Source organism: Oxyura jamaicensis, chromosome 6 (assembly GCF_011077185.1).
Source record: "Oxyura jamaicensis isolate SHBP4307 breed ruddy duck chromosome 6, BPBGC_Ojam_1.0, whole genome shotgun sequence".
Classification (NCBI taxonomy): Eukaryota; Metazoa; Chordata; class Aves; order Anseriformes; family Anatidae; genus Oxyura; species Oxyura jamaicensis.
The window spans coordinates 19,205,980-19,222,491 of record NC_048898.1 but is presented as its reverse complement, the minus strand read 5'-3'; the positions used below and the strand labels follow the sequence as shown (position 1 = coordinate 19,222,491).

The 16,512-nt window shown below is 35.0% G+C and overlaps 1 protein-coding gene across 5 annotated transcripts in view; it reads right to left on the bottom strand.

Annotated features, from left to right (window-relative positions):
* Nucleotides 1-16,512, bottom strand: part of KIF20B (kinesin family member 20B) — a 35,176-nt gene that overhangs the window by 691 nt on the left and 17,973 nt on the right. For all 5 annotated transcript variants that reach the window (XM_035330703.1, XM_035330705.1, XM_035330704.1 and 2 more), the window contains 13 exons: nucleotides 13,068-14,280; nucleotides 12,489-12,627; nucleotides 11,377-11,499; nucleotides 10,876-10,936; nucleotides 10,133-10,258; nucleotides 9,736-9,875; nucleotides 8,564-8,719; nucleotides 7,438-7,614; nucleotides 6,365-6,526; nucleotides 5,272-5,382; nucleotides 4,468-4,671; nucleotides 2,114-2,194; nucleotides 1,217-1,364 (listed from right to left, as the gene is read on the bottom strand). In XM_035330703.1, the coding sequence (XP_035186594.1) occupies nucleotides 1,217-1,364; nucleotides 2,114-2,194; nucleotides 4,468-4,671; nucleotides 5,272-5,382; nucleotides 6,365-6,526; nucleotides 7,438-7,614; nucleotides 8,564-8,719; nucleotides 9,736-9,875; nucleotides 10,133-10,258; nucleotides 10,876-10,936; nucleotides 11,377-11,499; nucleotides 12,489-12,627; nucleotides 13,068-14,280 (2,841 nt within the window). The remainder of the gene's footprint in view (nucleotides 1-1,216; nucleotides 1,365-2,113; nucleotides 2,195-4,467; nucleotides 4,672-5,271; nucleotides 5,383-6,364; nucleotides 6,527-7,437; nucleotides 7,615-8,563; nucleotides 8,720-9,735; nucleotides 9,876-10,132; nucleotides 10,259-10,875; nucleotides 10,937-11,376; nucleotides 11,500-12,488; nucleotides 12,628-13,067; nucleotides 14,281-16,512) is intronic.

The window sequence follows — 16,512 nt, the reverse complement described above, 5'->3', positions numbered from 1 at the left end:
GCCTCAAAAAATTAATGAATACAAAAAAAAGTAGTTAAAAATAAACATAGAATGAAATTTAAACATTCAGACATTTTATTTGACCACCATGGTTTCTACAGCTGAAACAGCTTTTTGGATGCAAGAGCTTAGAGTATCCATTCAAATGGGATATTAAAATAAATTCAGGTTCAGATGTCAGTAGAAGTTAAACTTTAGCAGGAGCTGGACAGCAGGCCTAAATTTATACACTTGCATAGTATCAAGCTAGTACTAAATCTCTAAAGAGATGAGTACTTGCACATTATGAGCTAAAAGAGAAGAAAACCCTAAGAATACCAAGTTATGCAAAAGGGGAAAAGAAAATACCAGATGTGGTAATGAAGGTTACAAACTAAAACTCATTTACTTGAATTAAGTAATTCACGGTTGAACCTTTGAATAGACAAAATTTGGTTTCTATTGATATGCTGTCCCCATGGAACAGATATGATAACCCTGGAAAGTTTTGAACAATCCCCCTATCATCAACGATATATCTTAGAACAAAAATAACGTATTCTGTAGCAACTTTTCAAATTGGTGTAGAGATCTTAAATTCTAACTATCTACACTGAATGTTTGAATGAATGTTTGAACCAACCAGATAAGAATGTCTTTCGGGACTTAAAACTGACCATCCCTTATGCATTCTGCTAATCTTGAAGCTATAGAACCTCAGAGGTTGTACGTTATTGTAGGAAAGATCAAAAAATGTTCTTCAATGAAGATGCCTAAGCAGTTATTGAAGTATTCTATACTATATAGCTTTCATATTCTGTAGAACTGATCTTCCTCTTACAACTACACGCATCAGAAGTCATTATTACACTTTCCACAGAAACAAAACAGGGACAGGTAGAGATGGAAAAAAGCGATTGCTTATACAAATAGGTAGGATTTTGAGTTTGGATTTAGTTCCCCTCCTAACTCTTAGTGGCCTCTAACCACCCCACCAAGCTTACTTTTTACACTTAACGGAAACTTTAAAACTGTGTGGTTCTTGCAATCAAGAGAGCCTTTTCCACTCTGCAGGGTTCAATATAGCAGTCCCTAGTTCAGGTTCCGTTATTTCATAAACTACTTAACATGGCAGATATGTCCTTTAACAACATATGCATTAACAGACCACAGTAGAAACAAGCCATTACACAATACCCAGAAAACATAGAATAGATAATATTTATTCCGTACAAACCTTTAGAATGAATAATAGTAGGAGAATTCTGAAAAAAGCCTCCAAGTTTTTGTAGTGTTCCATCCTTTTTTCTAGCTGACCTTTTGCTTGATGTAGATTCTTGCTTTCTTAGAGGGTATTCTTTTTTAGACGTCTGTGTAGTAGACATCTGAACAGAAATACAAGACCAATGTTTAAATTGAAGTCTGACTTATCTTCAAATTAATTCCATTTTATTTTAATGTTATTTTTAAGCTGACATTTTGAGCTTCGCTACTGACACCACCTCTGTCTACATTGCTTGCTGTGGGAGTATCTCATTCTATATCCAGAAAAAGCTGTCAATGTTTCAGGTATTTCAGGGCATGAGTGATATCTGAAAACAATTTATTTAAACATAGATTCCAAGTTGTAGAGCATTTCTTTACACAAACTGTTCTAATTATAAATAAAACATAATGAAACTGATTGGAAAAAATACAGTACCCACCCCTTGAACTTGCCCAGGATAGTACTGCGGCTTAAAGACCTTTTTATAATTGTTGTGCATTTAAATGACGTGCATTTAACTAAACCTTAGTTTTACTTCAAGAGCATCACCTAAAACAACACTTATTAATACACTCAAACTTGACTTTCCTGATATTCAACATGCAACTACATCCTTTCCTCCAAATCATTATACAATACAGCCAGTACACACTTGGCAAACTCTCTCACTCTTCTTAGTTAGCTTATATAATTTAAGAGGAAGAAAGTGTAAGTGTTTAAGAAACCTTATTTATACACTTGAGTGAGATAAGATGTTGCTGAATAAGAATGTTTGCTCCTTTCACATATCCAGAAAGTTAGAGATGCATTACAGAAAATGCCAAACTATCTTCAAAGATAGAAAAAAAAAAAAAACCACGAACAAACCTTTTCCTTGTTGCTTGTAGAAGGTGAGCTAAAAGCCATAGCAGATTTTGCATTTTTCTTGTTCTCACTTTTCACAAAATCCTAGGAAAATGCATAAGTTTTAGCTAGGATTCTTCCAGAAACAATTATTTTTGTCATATAAACAGCCACTACTTAAACTTAAATGCTATGGCTAACAGTAGGGACGTATTTGTTAATATTGGATAGTGGTAACTATTCAAATGCTAAATAAACTTTATGGGAACTAGAAATACCTGTAGGTAAACCATTCTGCCATTTGAAATTCTCTTCTCTCCATTATTTCCTACACATCCAGTATTGAAGTATTTAACAAGTAAACATGTAAGTTGAAAGCAACTCAATATATCTAAGTATAAATTCAGGTTGATGGTGATTATAAAAACGGAGTGTTACTAAAAGCTTAATAATAGAATTAAGACATCTCTCTACATTAACTTCTCTTTGAAGATCCATGTGAAGCAAAACTGCACATCGACAATTCCACTGAAGAAACACTTGGATACTTTAGGCTAAAATAGAAAGACAATGTATGGGAAGTCTAAAAAGCTGGTTTGTGTGTACAGCTTTCTAGAGAAAAATGCAATGGATTTCAGATAACTAAATCCTCTTTTCCCTTTTCTGATGCTGTTACAGGTCAGCATGGCTATTAGTTTTGTTCAGTTAAAGATTGGACTCTGTACAAGGTTCAATTTTGTTCATTTCTAAAAACAAAAAAAATACTTTAAGGTGAAAAACAAGGAGACATTTTATCATCAACAGCTTCCAATTTGTCCCTAGCTTTAGTGTTGACAATATGCTTTTCAGTTCTGAGGAATTTAAAAACCATTACTAGTTTGAGACACCATTAAAGTTACTGAATAATTTCATAACCTGTTTGGCACATGTAATGCAAAAATAAAAATTTAAGAGTAACATCCAGAGGAATAAAACAGCAATAAAATAAGTCAGCATTACATAACTAAATTTAGAAAAGTTAGTTAACTGTTATCCCTTGAAGGTATGGACCAATACACTATGAAAGGATTTAAGTGAATTGTTATAGTAGTCTTAAAAAGGTGGATGAAATTAGATGAAATCATTAGATCATTAGATGAAATATATTCATCTGCAGATAAGGTTCAGCAGTTTTTCCAGTGTCAGAAGATTGATTATTTTTTACTTCCAGTTTTCCATCTGTTTGATAAATATTACTCCAGAAGGAAATTAGTTTACGATGCAAAAGTTTTAAATCCACTCTGGACATTATCTCAGAATAAAGCATGAATTCCAGATATTTTTACTTACACAGCTTTTAACAGCTATTTTTGCAATCCAGGTAGTGTTTTTTTTTCCCCTCAAAACAAGTAAATGAATTTATGGAAATACCGTTGAACACTAAATCACTGACGTGATTATTTCCCTTAACTACTTAACTGAGAAAAAGTTATCATTTGGTAATGCTTGAAGAGATGCTAGAAAAGCAAATGTTTCACTCTCCAACTCACTCATTTGAAAGACATCACACATTAGCCAAGTCATCCACAAGGAATCTTCTTACTAACCTGTCAACTCCGGAATTCCTTACAGATTCAAATATGGCCCCTAAGTAGCATCACAGGTACAAAACCGTAAGACCATTTTAGGTAGCCTTGAGATAGCTGTGTTGGTGCTAATGCCGGTGAAAGGTATGCTGGTAACATGCAGTTCAGATAGGGGCAGTGAATAATATATACCATCCTGAACTGCAGTGGAGTCTCAGGGTCACATCTAAACATCAGAGCACATTAAGAAGGCTGCAGCATACAATCTAGCCCAGCTGAATGAATTGAAGATGAATTGAAGTCTACAGAAAACAGCAAAGTTCAGGTACTGGTGCAGTTCTGTGCAGCCCCTTGTAAGATGGAAAAAAAAGGGAGGTGGCCTTGGAGCTCTGAAATGCATAGATTAAGCTTAATTTGTAATGAACTATTAGGAGAGAACTGGTAGCAACGGTTGCCTAAGCCAAAACTAGCAATTCTGTAGAATTGGTCTGCAATCCCACAAATGATAGCTGGAGACAGAGCAAATGCTACTGGCAGGGAGAGTGCAGTATAAAAGACAAAGAGGAAATGCAAGGCAGGGACGTGGGGCCAGAGTCTGGATAAATTGAAGTCTGTGGCCTTATTCAGAGACTGGAGGTACACCGCTCATGTATATCTGAACTTCTTTCACCCCCCCACCCCCCCAGATATATTAAGGTATTTGTAGACCTCAGTAATCTCAATGAGAAACATCTGTTAATAAAGTTCAAACAAAATATCACAGTAATACATTGAAAAACTACACAACATTTTGTTAATTGGTCTAGGTCTTACCTCATCCATCTCATCACTCTTCCTCTTCTTTCTTGTTCTGAGCATTTTAACTGTCACAGGTAAGGTGCTGCCCTGATGCTTTACCTCCATCTTATTTGGTTGCAGAGGTGTGAACTGGATTTCCATCTCTGGTTTTGGGAACCGACTAGTTCTTCCATTTTCTGTGGACACTTCAGAAGAGTCAAGGACAGCTTCTGAATGCTCCTGCAACGTATGGAAATTTTAAGGCAACAAGTTTTTAAGTAATTATGAGATTAAAAAAAATATAATGCAATCTCCCTGGAAAATGATATGAAAATTGATTGAATGCTTACTTTACCAGATGTTAGTTTACAGAATTTTTATGACAGAAGAAATCTACTGCAATTATAACTGAGTTTAACCCTTATTTTCTACAAGGTTTGTTTTTTTTTTTTTTTTTTTTTTTTTTTTTTTTTTTTTTTTTTTTTTTACAGTTATAGATTGAAATAAAAACTTCAGCTTGATACTTTCTAGGTCGTTTTCCTCAAGGACACAAACAACTGGGTTGTTTATGCAGCTGTCAGCAGCAGAATTGACATGCCTGTCTTTATCTCAATTCTGCTGCTTAGGAACTAGGCAGGTACAAGAGAATTCACCACCAAGTTATGTTTCTACAGCTTTTGTTGCTACCAAAAGCTCTCAAATCAGGCAATCTGATCACGTCAAAAGGTATCTGCAGAATAACTGTAGAATTGTACAGGCATGACACTCTTTCCTACCCATGTTTTAATTTATCAAATCCATACAACTATAAAATGTTCTGATTTAAAGTTTCATACCAACCTCAGTTTCATTTAATGAAGAAGCACTGTTGGAATCATTCTCTTTAACTTCATGTCTTATTGGAATACTTTCTCCAGCTATTGGATTGGTCTCGCTTTCTTTTTTCATAAACTGTAAATATTTAGAATGAATAAAGATTATCATATATAACTAAACTTAAAAAAAACCACCGAGTTTTCTCAAGGTATAAAATCTCAAGCGCAGACACCTAATGAGCACCTAGACTGAAAGACAGCACAAGTCTGAGAAGCAAGTAACATCTACTCATGATGTGATTGTAAGATGTGAGCTGCTGGGTCTCATCAACAGTCCATCTGTTTCAATATTCTGTCTCCGGAAGTGGCAAAGGGAGATTCTACATAGGGGCGTGTGATCCTGGTCACCTTGTCATCTATTGCCTTCATACTCTCACAGCACTCTCAATGACTGTGTCAACACCAGTTGGCTTTTCTCATTCATAACAAGTGAGTGTCCATGAATAACCCTTCATAGAAGCAAGAAGAGTAAAGCCAGCTAGGTCAATTCAAACAGAATGAGACTGATGGGAGCACTGCTGTTGCAAACAATTATTTCGCAGGAAAGCTAATGAATGGAACAAAACAGAAGCTACTTCTGAAGCTGCATAGCTAGCCTTTTCCTCATGCCACATAAACAAGAAAACTGCATATGAAGATCTTCCAATAGTACTAAGGGCACCGGCCACAAACTTGTTTAATCATGCTGGTCATGCTGTTTGCTTGGACATGTGGGGATAATCAAAGGGGAAGTCTAACAGCCCTTGTTTTTTCTTTCAAGCCAGACAAGTGTGGCAGAGCTTGCAAATTTCATTATCTGGATACTAGAATTGTATCAGCAAGACTACTGAAGAATGCATGGTAAGCTACACAACCTTTTATTTTGGGAAGATGGGAGCTTTTTTAGAAATATATATTTAACAGTTCATTTTGGAAGTTACTGATATAACTGAAATTCCTGAAATTATAACTTTTGGGATAGTCCCAGTATCTCAAATATATAGTAAGAAAAGAACAGAACAGCAATTATTGCAATTATTTTCTGTAAATATAACATTGTTAGTATGTACTAATCATACCTCTTTGTTTACAGAGGAATCCACTTTGTCTTGTCTTTCCTCATGTAAAGGTTCTTCTGGTAAAAACTGAGGGCTTTCATGGTTAATGCATTTTTTCAATTCCTTTATGAAGTCTTCTTTATCAGCCAACTGTTTTCTTAGTTCTATCACAGTTTCATTATCCTAATAAACAGTAAAAATTGCCAAATTACAGGATTGGCAAGGGGAATTAACATATACATGAGCAGCACTGCAATTACTCAATAGCATCAATTTTCGAATTGCAGGCTAGAACAGTAAACTATCCAACAAAAAACACAATAGTTTAAGTTATTTGTGTGGCCATTATTGGAAGTAAAGTCACGTAGCCTGGAAAGATAATACAATTTTTATTTTATTTTGCTCTACTTATGTGCTTCAGTCATCTTCCCTAAGGTATAAGAAGTTCAGCTTTCTGTCTTTTCCATTAAGTCCTTGCTGCTGTGAAAGAGTCAGCACTTGTGGTAGTTTTGTTATGAGCGCGTGCACCCAGAGAGACTGAATTCAAACATCCACAACGGAGTAACTAAGTCTTCTGTTTAGCTTTTGAAGTCCTATGCTTCTAATTAGATTAGCTATCCTGGTTAAGAGCTGGACACAGAAATGAAATAAAGTAACTTGAGAAACCATTCCTTCTCTGCCTCCATTGTTTTCTTTCAACTTTACTCGATTCTTTCATCTCATGCCATTCTACATGCTAGATCAGAAAAGCACTCGAAGAAAAAGAAACAGAAAACTATTTCCTACCAAGTGTTCAGCCTAGCCTGGGACAAAGCGCTACAAGCTACAGGAAAGTCAGTTTAAGATTTCTACTCCAATCTTGCAAACCAAGGATGAAGTTGACTTGTACATTTATTTGAACTACTAAATATTTTGAAACCTTAGCCATTGACACAAATTTAGTTTGAAAAGAACATAAAGCCAGCCTTATTTTAAGCTAGCTGCAAATGTTAATATGACAGCATTTAAGAACTAAAATACAGCCAAAATGCAAAGAAAAGTGTTTTGCAGAATTTATAGGAAGCAATTCACATTGTAAGAAATTAAAAGCTGACCTTTCCTGAATCCTGTAGGACAGACTGTTTCAGTTCTGCTATTTCTTTATCTTTTTGTATGGTCTTAGAAGCCAAAGTCTTGAGCTGTACTTCCAAAGCTTCTACTAATTTATCTCTCTCTTCACGCCATGTTTGAAGATTGCTGTCCTTTTCCACCAGCTGTGCAGTAAGTCTTTCCTAAATGGAGAAAAGATTTAAAATGAACACTACTACTACACACTATCTGAACTGTTCTGACCGTTTGGCTTCATATAGTTAGCGCTATTTTATGGCCTTAGCAAACTTGAGAGCCCTTTTCAATCTTAAAAAGGGCATGTAGAACTACAAATATACTGTATAGAAATACACAAAAGCAAACCATGCTTCAATTTGACAGTCTATATTACTCTCCTTGTGAAGATTTTTTTCCCAAGAACCTCAACTTCTGTTTGTTCAAGTGATTATTAACAAGCATCAGGAAAAGTAACAGAGTGATAGTAATAATAAGCTCCACACGTTTCTTCTGTGCTGGTTGCAGGTCCACAAAGTCAATGCTAACTACTTCTAGATAGTAAATATAGTTTTGTAGACTGTACAGATTCATACAGTTTCATGTGCTTAAGAAGTTAGTCATAACAAGAGGCTAGCGAGCATGCAAAGTAGCCATCTTTTTATAAAATATCAATCACTATTTTGAAAGCTATATGGGAGCAAAAGCATCGGCATTTTGACCAGGTATTTTTCCTTTATATCTGGAAAGCAGCTTTTTTCTCACCAACTTCTGATTATTTTTTCTTCGTCCTTCTAAGGCCTTATAGGCTTCTATTTTTATAGAAGAGCCAAGAAACAAATTCTGTTATTCAAAGTATGGTTTGTTTTTTTAGCTTCGTTAAACAGTAATTCATTTTCAGTTGTAGGTCCCGTATTGATGGCTTACACTATATAGTAAGCTTTTTTTATTCTGTGACCCTCTTCTTTATCTCTTTTCCAGATTGAGATCTCATCTGGGCTTCGTGTCATGTAAGAAAGTGAGTGGACTTTGACAAATGTCACCTACTCTCAAGTGCTAATACTGCTAGTACTTGACATGAAATTTGTTCTGCAGTACAGACTTACACTAGAGGACTGCCAAAACCTCATCACTTACAATTTCTTCTTGCTGCTTTATATGACGCTCTCTGTCCTCAGCAAATTTTTTCATTTCTCTGTTGCGATGGCTCTCAGCTTCTTTTACTTGATCTATGAGTCCTTTTTTTTCTTCCATCCACTTTTTTCTATCAGTTTGATATTTTGCCTCATTTTCCTGTTTTAAAAAAAAATTTGAAATCAAGTCATAAGAAATTAAGCAAAACCAAAAAGTCTTCAAAACCAGATTACCATTAAATAGACTTGTTTCAAAAAGATAAATACGAACAGTTTTATTCCAGCATATTCTCAAATGCTGGCATTAGATATTCATCACTTCTTTTCTATTGGAAAAGAAAATTAAGAATTTTCAGCATTTCTTGTTCAGAAAGAAGCAACTTCATAGAACACTTTTTTCCTTTAAAAATGCTCCAAGTAAATCACTATAAAAGTTACACCAAAAGAAGTACTTAACTTACAAGCATCTAATCTTTTATGCCACCTTACAGGAAACATTAGAAAACTTGCTTCTAATTCAAGACTGAAACGCAAAGAATGCGGTACAATTTAAATGGTAGGAGTAGATTATGAGTACTTAAGAACATCCAATCCACAGCAACCTTGCCTTTTTTTTAAATCACAATCAGATCTGTTATCCTTCTCTTATGTAAGACAGACAGCACCTGAGAAACTGCTTGGAAAGAAGTCTGTGAGATCTAAATAGCTTATTTAGTTAACCAAAGCAATTGACAGGAAACTGGTTTGACCAAACTATCATCTGAAGTTTATGATTTGCTTCGAATTCGTATTTCCTTCTTGCAGGTGATGTACAAATCAATTAAGTAAGTACTTGGCTTATATTGTGTAGATTTTGTATAAAATGGAGCAACGAGTGTTCAGCTTTCCCTTCTGTTTGAAGGATAGCATTGGTTTTATGTAATAGAAACATAAATATTTTTTTTCAGGAGGAAAGAAAAAAGTGCAGAACCATTGCACTAATAGAATAAATGCAACATGTTGTATAATCACTTTAGAAATTGCAGTAAGAGCCTATTTCTTTTTATCAATAAAGGAAGTCAGAGTGGTTAAGACAACTGTTCAGGGGAAGACAGCAACAGAAGCACTGTCCATTGTAGCATAATGTAGGGAAAGTTGTACTCATCATATGATTATGAAAAAAAAATCTAGTCTTACCTTCAGTTCTTCCTGCAGCTTTATTAATTCCTTATCATTTCCATTTATGTCTGTGTCTTCGTTTCTGATCATCTTTTGCTGCCAGTCAGTATTGCTCTGGGTATTCAGCTGCATGTATTTCTGCTTCCATGTTTCCAATTCTAGTTGGTACACAAAATGAGGTTACATGGTGTGTAATTTCAAATATGTATTTGACCATGTTAACACAAACCCAAGTGACTTTAGTAGGTAGATCAGCTACAAACAAAGAAATAACAGAAGCCTTTAACAATTAGAAATTTGTTATGTACTACAGAAAATTACTACCTCAGTAACAGTCAAATGGAAAATGGAAGTGGCTACTGCAACATACATAAAACAATGCTGCCTCCCTGCTCCCTTCCCCTGAAGAGATTACCTAAAACTAATCTGCGGTTTTCTTCTAATGTGGCTTCAAGTGCTTGATCTTGTTCAGTCTGAGTCTGCTCTTGTTCTTCTAACGTCAGCCGCATTTCTTCAATTATTTTTTCTTTTGCACTGAGTTCTGAAGGTTTGAAAATAAATTTACAGATCAACCCCCTACTAGTTCCCATGATTTTTTATAAAAAAGCCTTCAGTACAAAGTAGCTTCCCCCCATGATCAAAAGATCTATTAGAAAGAAATAGAGCATCTCTGTTCAAATATTTATATACAAATACGCAAAAAAGCTTAAGAGTCTTACTAAATAAAATTCAATCTCTTATCTAAATTTAAGATAAATAATATTGACTGTGTTATGAGAAAGCCATGGTTCAACTACTCTGAGTTCATCAGGCCTACAGAATCTATTGTAGAATTTCACATTTCAGTGTTTGATTTTTGTTAAAGGTCATTTATTTTGGCAAATAAATAACAGATTAAAAAAAGTACAGCACATCTACACTTTCTCAAGGACTTGTTTCTTATTCTAATTCTGTTTCTTTGTTTTCAAATACGCTTGGTAATAGCGATGCAACAAAAATTAATTGCTGACTGTAACATTTTAACATTCAGCTTAGAGTTTCTCAAATCATGTCTTACAATACAAATACGTGAGACTTGTCAAGGTAGTTAATAGCATGACATCTTATTACATTGACATTCCACACCCAAAAAACAGAAAAGTAGTGGCTTTTTCTGACCTTTACATGTGTTCTCATACTGCCTGGAGACTTCTTCCAGCTTCTCATTACTCAGCTGCTCCTAAATATCAAATTGAAAGCAAGTTAAAAAAAAAAGCGTTGAAAGAAAAGCACACATACTAGAAAACAGTAGCAGTCTAGAAAGCTTTTCATTCTGAGCTTTAACTAGTAGAACTTTTAAGACAGTCTAGAATAAATAGTTTTTTCCATAGTGTAAAGGAGAATTCAAGCTGATAAAAAAAGGTTTAGAGAAAGACATCTTGACTAATAAGTAGACATCACAAAATAGAATCAGGGTATTACATATGTATTTACTAAGCTGATTGCTGTATTTTAAAAAAGTTACAATGCTCTGCAATAGCTTTTTAAACACCTTCCATCTATTATGTCTAGTTTCAGCTGGCTACTTTCATTTTACCTCCAGTTCTGTAAGCTTTTTCCTGTTGCTTAGAAAATATATCATTAACAGACTACTTAAAAAATTAAGAGCAAAAAAAATACCTTTTTAAGTTGCTGGATAGCACGCTGTTTGATATCTAGTTCTTCACCAAACCGTTTTTTAATTTTTTCGAGTTCATTAACTTGGTTCCTCAGGGATTTCTCTTCGGAACGCATTGTGGACACCTGCAATGGAGGTAGAACACAGAGACCACAAAAGCTGACAATGAGTTACAAGCTTTTTTTTTTTTTTAAATCCAAGTTACCTAAGTAACTAAGTACTTTTATTAAAAAGTCGATTTATTGCAAGAATATGAACATCTTAACTAATTTTCAGGGTCTGGATGTGTATTATACCGTACATTCTTCCTAACACATGATTTTCATCATTGATTACAGTATGTTTGGCAGGAAAAACAATTCAAATGGCATAATCTAACTCCAAATTTAGTTGTCTATTTGAAAAGAGAACAGTTTTCTGACATGATTTCATCCACCCGTTGCTCTTTGTTAAATAGAGAAGGATTAACCACCAAACGCTGAGCAGTAGGTCAGCAAACATAAGGCTAGAGGAAAGATTACATTTTTAAGCCTTAATTTTCAATCCCAAACTCTTCCAATCTTTTGTACTAAATTCTTGCAATAACTTATCAGGTTCTAAAAAAACTCTATCACTTCATAACTAAATACTAACAATTAATATTACTACAAGTTACTAATAAATAAAAATAAAAAGAAGTCTTGACATTAGTGCTTTCTTCTTCTGGTATAGACCGGCTTTCCTCCCAGATATTAATCATTTTCCACAAGTGTGAAGGTCAAGGCTTTGAAATTAGCACAAATACCAGTGTAAGACATAATGCCTATAACAGTAAAGTATCTCAACATAACCAAATCAGCCATCCTTTTCCCACAATTCTTTTTCAAGGTTACTAATAAAATTTATTTCTCCTTCCTCCCCCTATTACCTATATCAAACCACATTTTGCCATCTCGTCTTCTCTACAACTTCAACAGAAACGTTAACAATCCACAGCTACTCTAGTTGTGTAACTTAAAATAGCCTTAACATGAAACACAACCTTCATGGTTGGAGATTTGAGAGAAACATGTTTTAAATAACAGAAAACCAAGAATAAACTTTTAGAAGAAACATCTTGACTATGACTACAAACCTCTTTTTGTACTTGCTTAATTTGTTTCTTGGCATCAGAAAATTTCTCTTTTAAGTCTTCATATTCTTCCTCTTTTATCTGCAAATCTTTTTTCAACCTCTGTACAAGGGCAGAGCTCTCAGAAAGATCTTTATTTAGCCTGGTGTTAGAAATAAAAAGACATAAATAACATTACTATTACGCATCTCAAATAAAAAAAAAAACATTTACGAGTTAATTCAAGCTCTGACTGTTGGTTTCTATCAATAAATAGTATCTCAGATCTATCAAGATCAATGACCAAGTCTATACTATTACTTTCAGATTTCAGCTTTTCCTAAGGTCCCGAAGCAACAAACTATTCAAATTCAGTTCTGATGAATATAAAACAAAACTATTATAAATCCTCAATTTATTCTATTACCCTGCACGTTCATGTTTCCCCCTTAATTTCAAGGTAGTGTAATATCTAAGAGCAGTAGTTTAGTAAATAATATTGATAACATAAATGTATTATGTCAAAGCAAATCAATGTTCACAAAAGGTGGTTTTAACTCACTCATTCTCAAAGGGCTATGAGTTATCTCACTGTTTACTTACAGTTCTATGGATTGTGTTCTCTCAATTTCATATTTCTCCTTTTCCCAAAGAGAGTGTTTCACCTTCTCCAAGCTGTTTGTCAACTGCACAACTTCTTCCTTCAAATTTGCTTCTTGGTTATTTAATTCTTGCATTTTTTGGTCTGAATTAGCACACTTTTCTTGCAGAGCTACTGTATTAGCTTCTAAATTTAAAATAATAGATTCTTTTTCTTTAAGTATTTCTTCTAACTTTGTCATGCTGTCTTCTTTTGTTCTAAAAGTCTCTAAGAGGCATTCAAGCTCTCTTATTTTTACCTTGTAACTGGTAACTTCCTCCTCAAATTGTGCAATTACTCTATGATCTCCTGCAGCCTGTTTTTCAAAATCTTGAGTTTTCTTTTGGATTTGCTCTTGTAACTGATCCATACCATCTTTTTCCTTAATGGACTGACTATCTTGTTTTGTAATCTCACTTAACTTTACTTTTAGTTGATTATTACAGTTTTCACTGTCCTCAAGCTCCTTCTTTAAGTTTTCAACTTCTTGAACTAGTTCTTTGATCTGCTGACTTTTCTGCGAGGAAGCCTTAATAATATTTTTGCATTCTTCCCAAATGCTTTCAACACTGTAGTGAAAGGAGCTCTCCCATGCTGGATCTGCTGTAGACGTAGTTTGGGACTGCATATACATGGAACTAATTTGAGATGTCTCTAATTCATCTTTTTTATAATCTAAGGAATTCTTTAGATCAACTAAATCAATATCCATAGCATGAGACTCTAAGTGAGATTTACATAACTTATCTACTTTGGACTGCATTGTTTTTATTTGTGACACTTTATCAATTATATTTTGTTTGACATCTTCTACTTCCTTATTTAGTTGAAGAATCTTTTCTTCCTTCTCCTTAGTTACAGTCTTCTGTTTATCCAATTCAGAAACAATTTGCTGATAGTCAGTTCGATACTGCTGAAGCTCTTCACTCAGTCCAGTTGCTCTTTCTTCAGAGTGGGAGAGTTGAAGTTGCAAGTTTGTTACCTGCTTACTTAACTCTTCTTTTTCATTTTTTTCTTTTCTGCATTGTTCTTCAAGTGCAGCTAACTGACTCTCCAAGGTTTCAGCTCTTTCCTTCAGTGCTAGCATTTCCACATGTTTGTCAGAACTATTTTGGTTCATGTGTTCAGTTCTTTTTTGCTCTATTGGGAGATCTTCCCAACTCTCCTTCACAGTTCCTAAAAATGAATACAACTCAGGTTGATTAAAATCAGTAAGTTATTAGCAATACCAAGTAGCAATTATAATATGAAAAATGGTCACAATGTGGAAAATACCCTCACATCAGATGGCATTTTGAACTCTCAAAGTAATTAAAGTCCTCTGAATAGATTAACATGAAATAGGTGCCTCGAACTTCTAAGTAGTTTGCAGCAAAAAGGCCCTGAGCCTGGAAGAACTCTGCCTTAGCTGTGGTCAAACCTACTCTAACACTAGTACAGAATCTATCTAGTTTTTAAAAACATTCCAATACTTATGAGCTAGAAAATTTACAGGTCTATCAAGTTTCCACGTTCACTGGTTCCACAGTCCCTTCAATACAGCTTATCACCCAAACTATATTTAGAAGAGCAAATGCATTATACACTTTTCTGAGAAGATTCATTCATACTCAAAGTCCCCTTACTTTAAAAGGGAAGCTAAAATCCAGCACAAGTTTATCACTCAGTGTTTCTATCCTTCCCCTCCTCTTTTTTCAATTGGACTCTAAACAAAATATAAGAATCACCACTTCTGCCTCCACCTCCAGCATTGCATGTAAAGTTCTCACAGAAAGATACAGATCTCCAAACTCAAATTCCATAAATATTTTATTAGCTTGGGACTGATTTTTCCTTCAGTAATGAGCAATTAACTAAAATCACATGCATTTTCTCTCTATGAAAAAGGGACTACAGATGCATTTTGAGTGCTTTAGAATCCAAGCGCCTGTTCAGTAACATGCATGCTGTATTTTAGTACAAAAAAGCCTGACCATCCCTAAGGTTGAGGTTATGACAAGTATGTATTCTAGGGAGATACTGTTGTTTCCTGTGAGTACTGCAACTAGCATAGGGTGGAATGGGGCAGCCACATCACATAGCATCACATGCACTGCATGGAAGCAGCCTCTGAACTCATCTAGTGACTCCTACAGACAACCTGCAACTGATTTAACAAAACGTCATGCTGAAGCATAGGTCTTTGCCATCTTAGTCCAGGTATACTTTTGATTGTTTTGTAGAATTTGATCACTCTAAAAACACTTTCTTCCTGCTGCTCTCTTCTAATTAGACCTGTCAAATGTTCCTGCTAGATCAGACACAATGACAGCAGTACTTAGCTTGTAAAGCCATACTTCTAAGTTCTACAAGACTAAAAGTTTTGGGTTAGGAGATAGTTTTCCTCTGAAAGCCCAGTTGTGTAGTTGTAAAAACAGCAGAAATGCTCTACTGGGTCACACACACTATTTGTCCACCCAGACTAGGATTTTAACCTCCCTTGGCTACTGTTGGAAAGCCTAGTTACTTCCTCCAGACCTTTCCTTGCACAAAAGGGTGGAGAAGGTTGTTCAAATACTCAACATGCCTCTGCTAAACCATTTGTGAACCTGTTGGCTGTTAAGTTTGTCTAATCACTCCTAGAACCTGTTGAGAACTACTTGCTTCCCCTACCTCCTAGGGCAGCATCCTTATCCAAACAAGGCCTAGATTTCTTTCCTCAAACTTATTTTGCAAGAGGAAGGCAAGAAAGAAAGGGTCAAAGGGAAGTGTCAAATGGATGTTTCTGATTCCCATTTTGCATATACCTTGCATAATTCTAGGAAAACTGAAACCCAACTGTGTCCAGAAGTTAAATGCAAAATGGTATCTGTAAGCCCTGTCTGCACAAATCAGGACCACATAGCTCCATCTTGCTGATTAACAGACTTTAATGATGCTGATACAAATAAGTGGTACTCCGGCAAACTTGCAAACAAAGTAAAGAAAGCAAGAGAATTGGAAGTGCAAACATAAGAGCTGTGCAAAAACAGGCTAGCTCTGGACTTAAAAATAGTTACTTCTATTTAGATGGAAGTCTTTTCTTCTTTGCCAGCACTATCATCTTGACCAGCACTGGTGTGCTCACAGCACACACAGAATTAAAACACTGTCTCACAGCACATATTGTATGACTGAGCAATTAATAAGTCATGGACAGCTTTGATGCTTGTTCTGAGAAGTTTTGAAGCACTTGAGCAGGTGACGTTACTCTCCCAGAAGAATACCAAAAGTTGAATCAAGGTTAATATGAAAACAATCCTGAAGATTAGAATTACTACTGAGTCTGGGAGTTTATCAGCAGATGAGGAAAAAGTAACAGAGAAGAAGCAGTCTAAAAAACTAACTTTTATTTTAAGCATTTAAGAGTCAACAGTATAAGACCTTCTG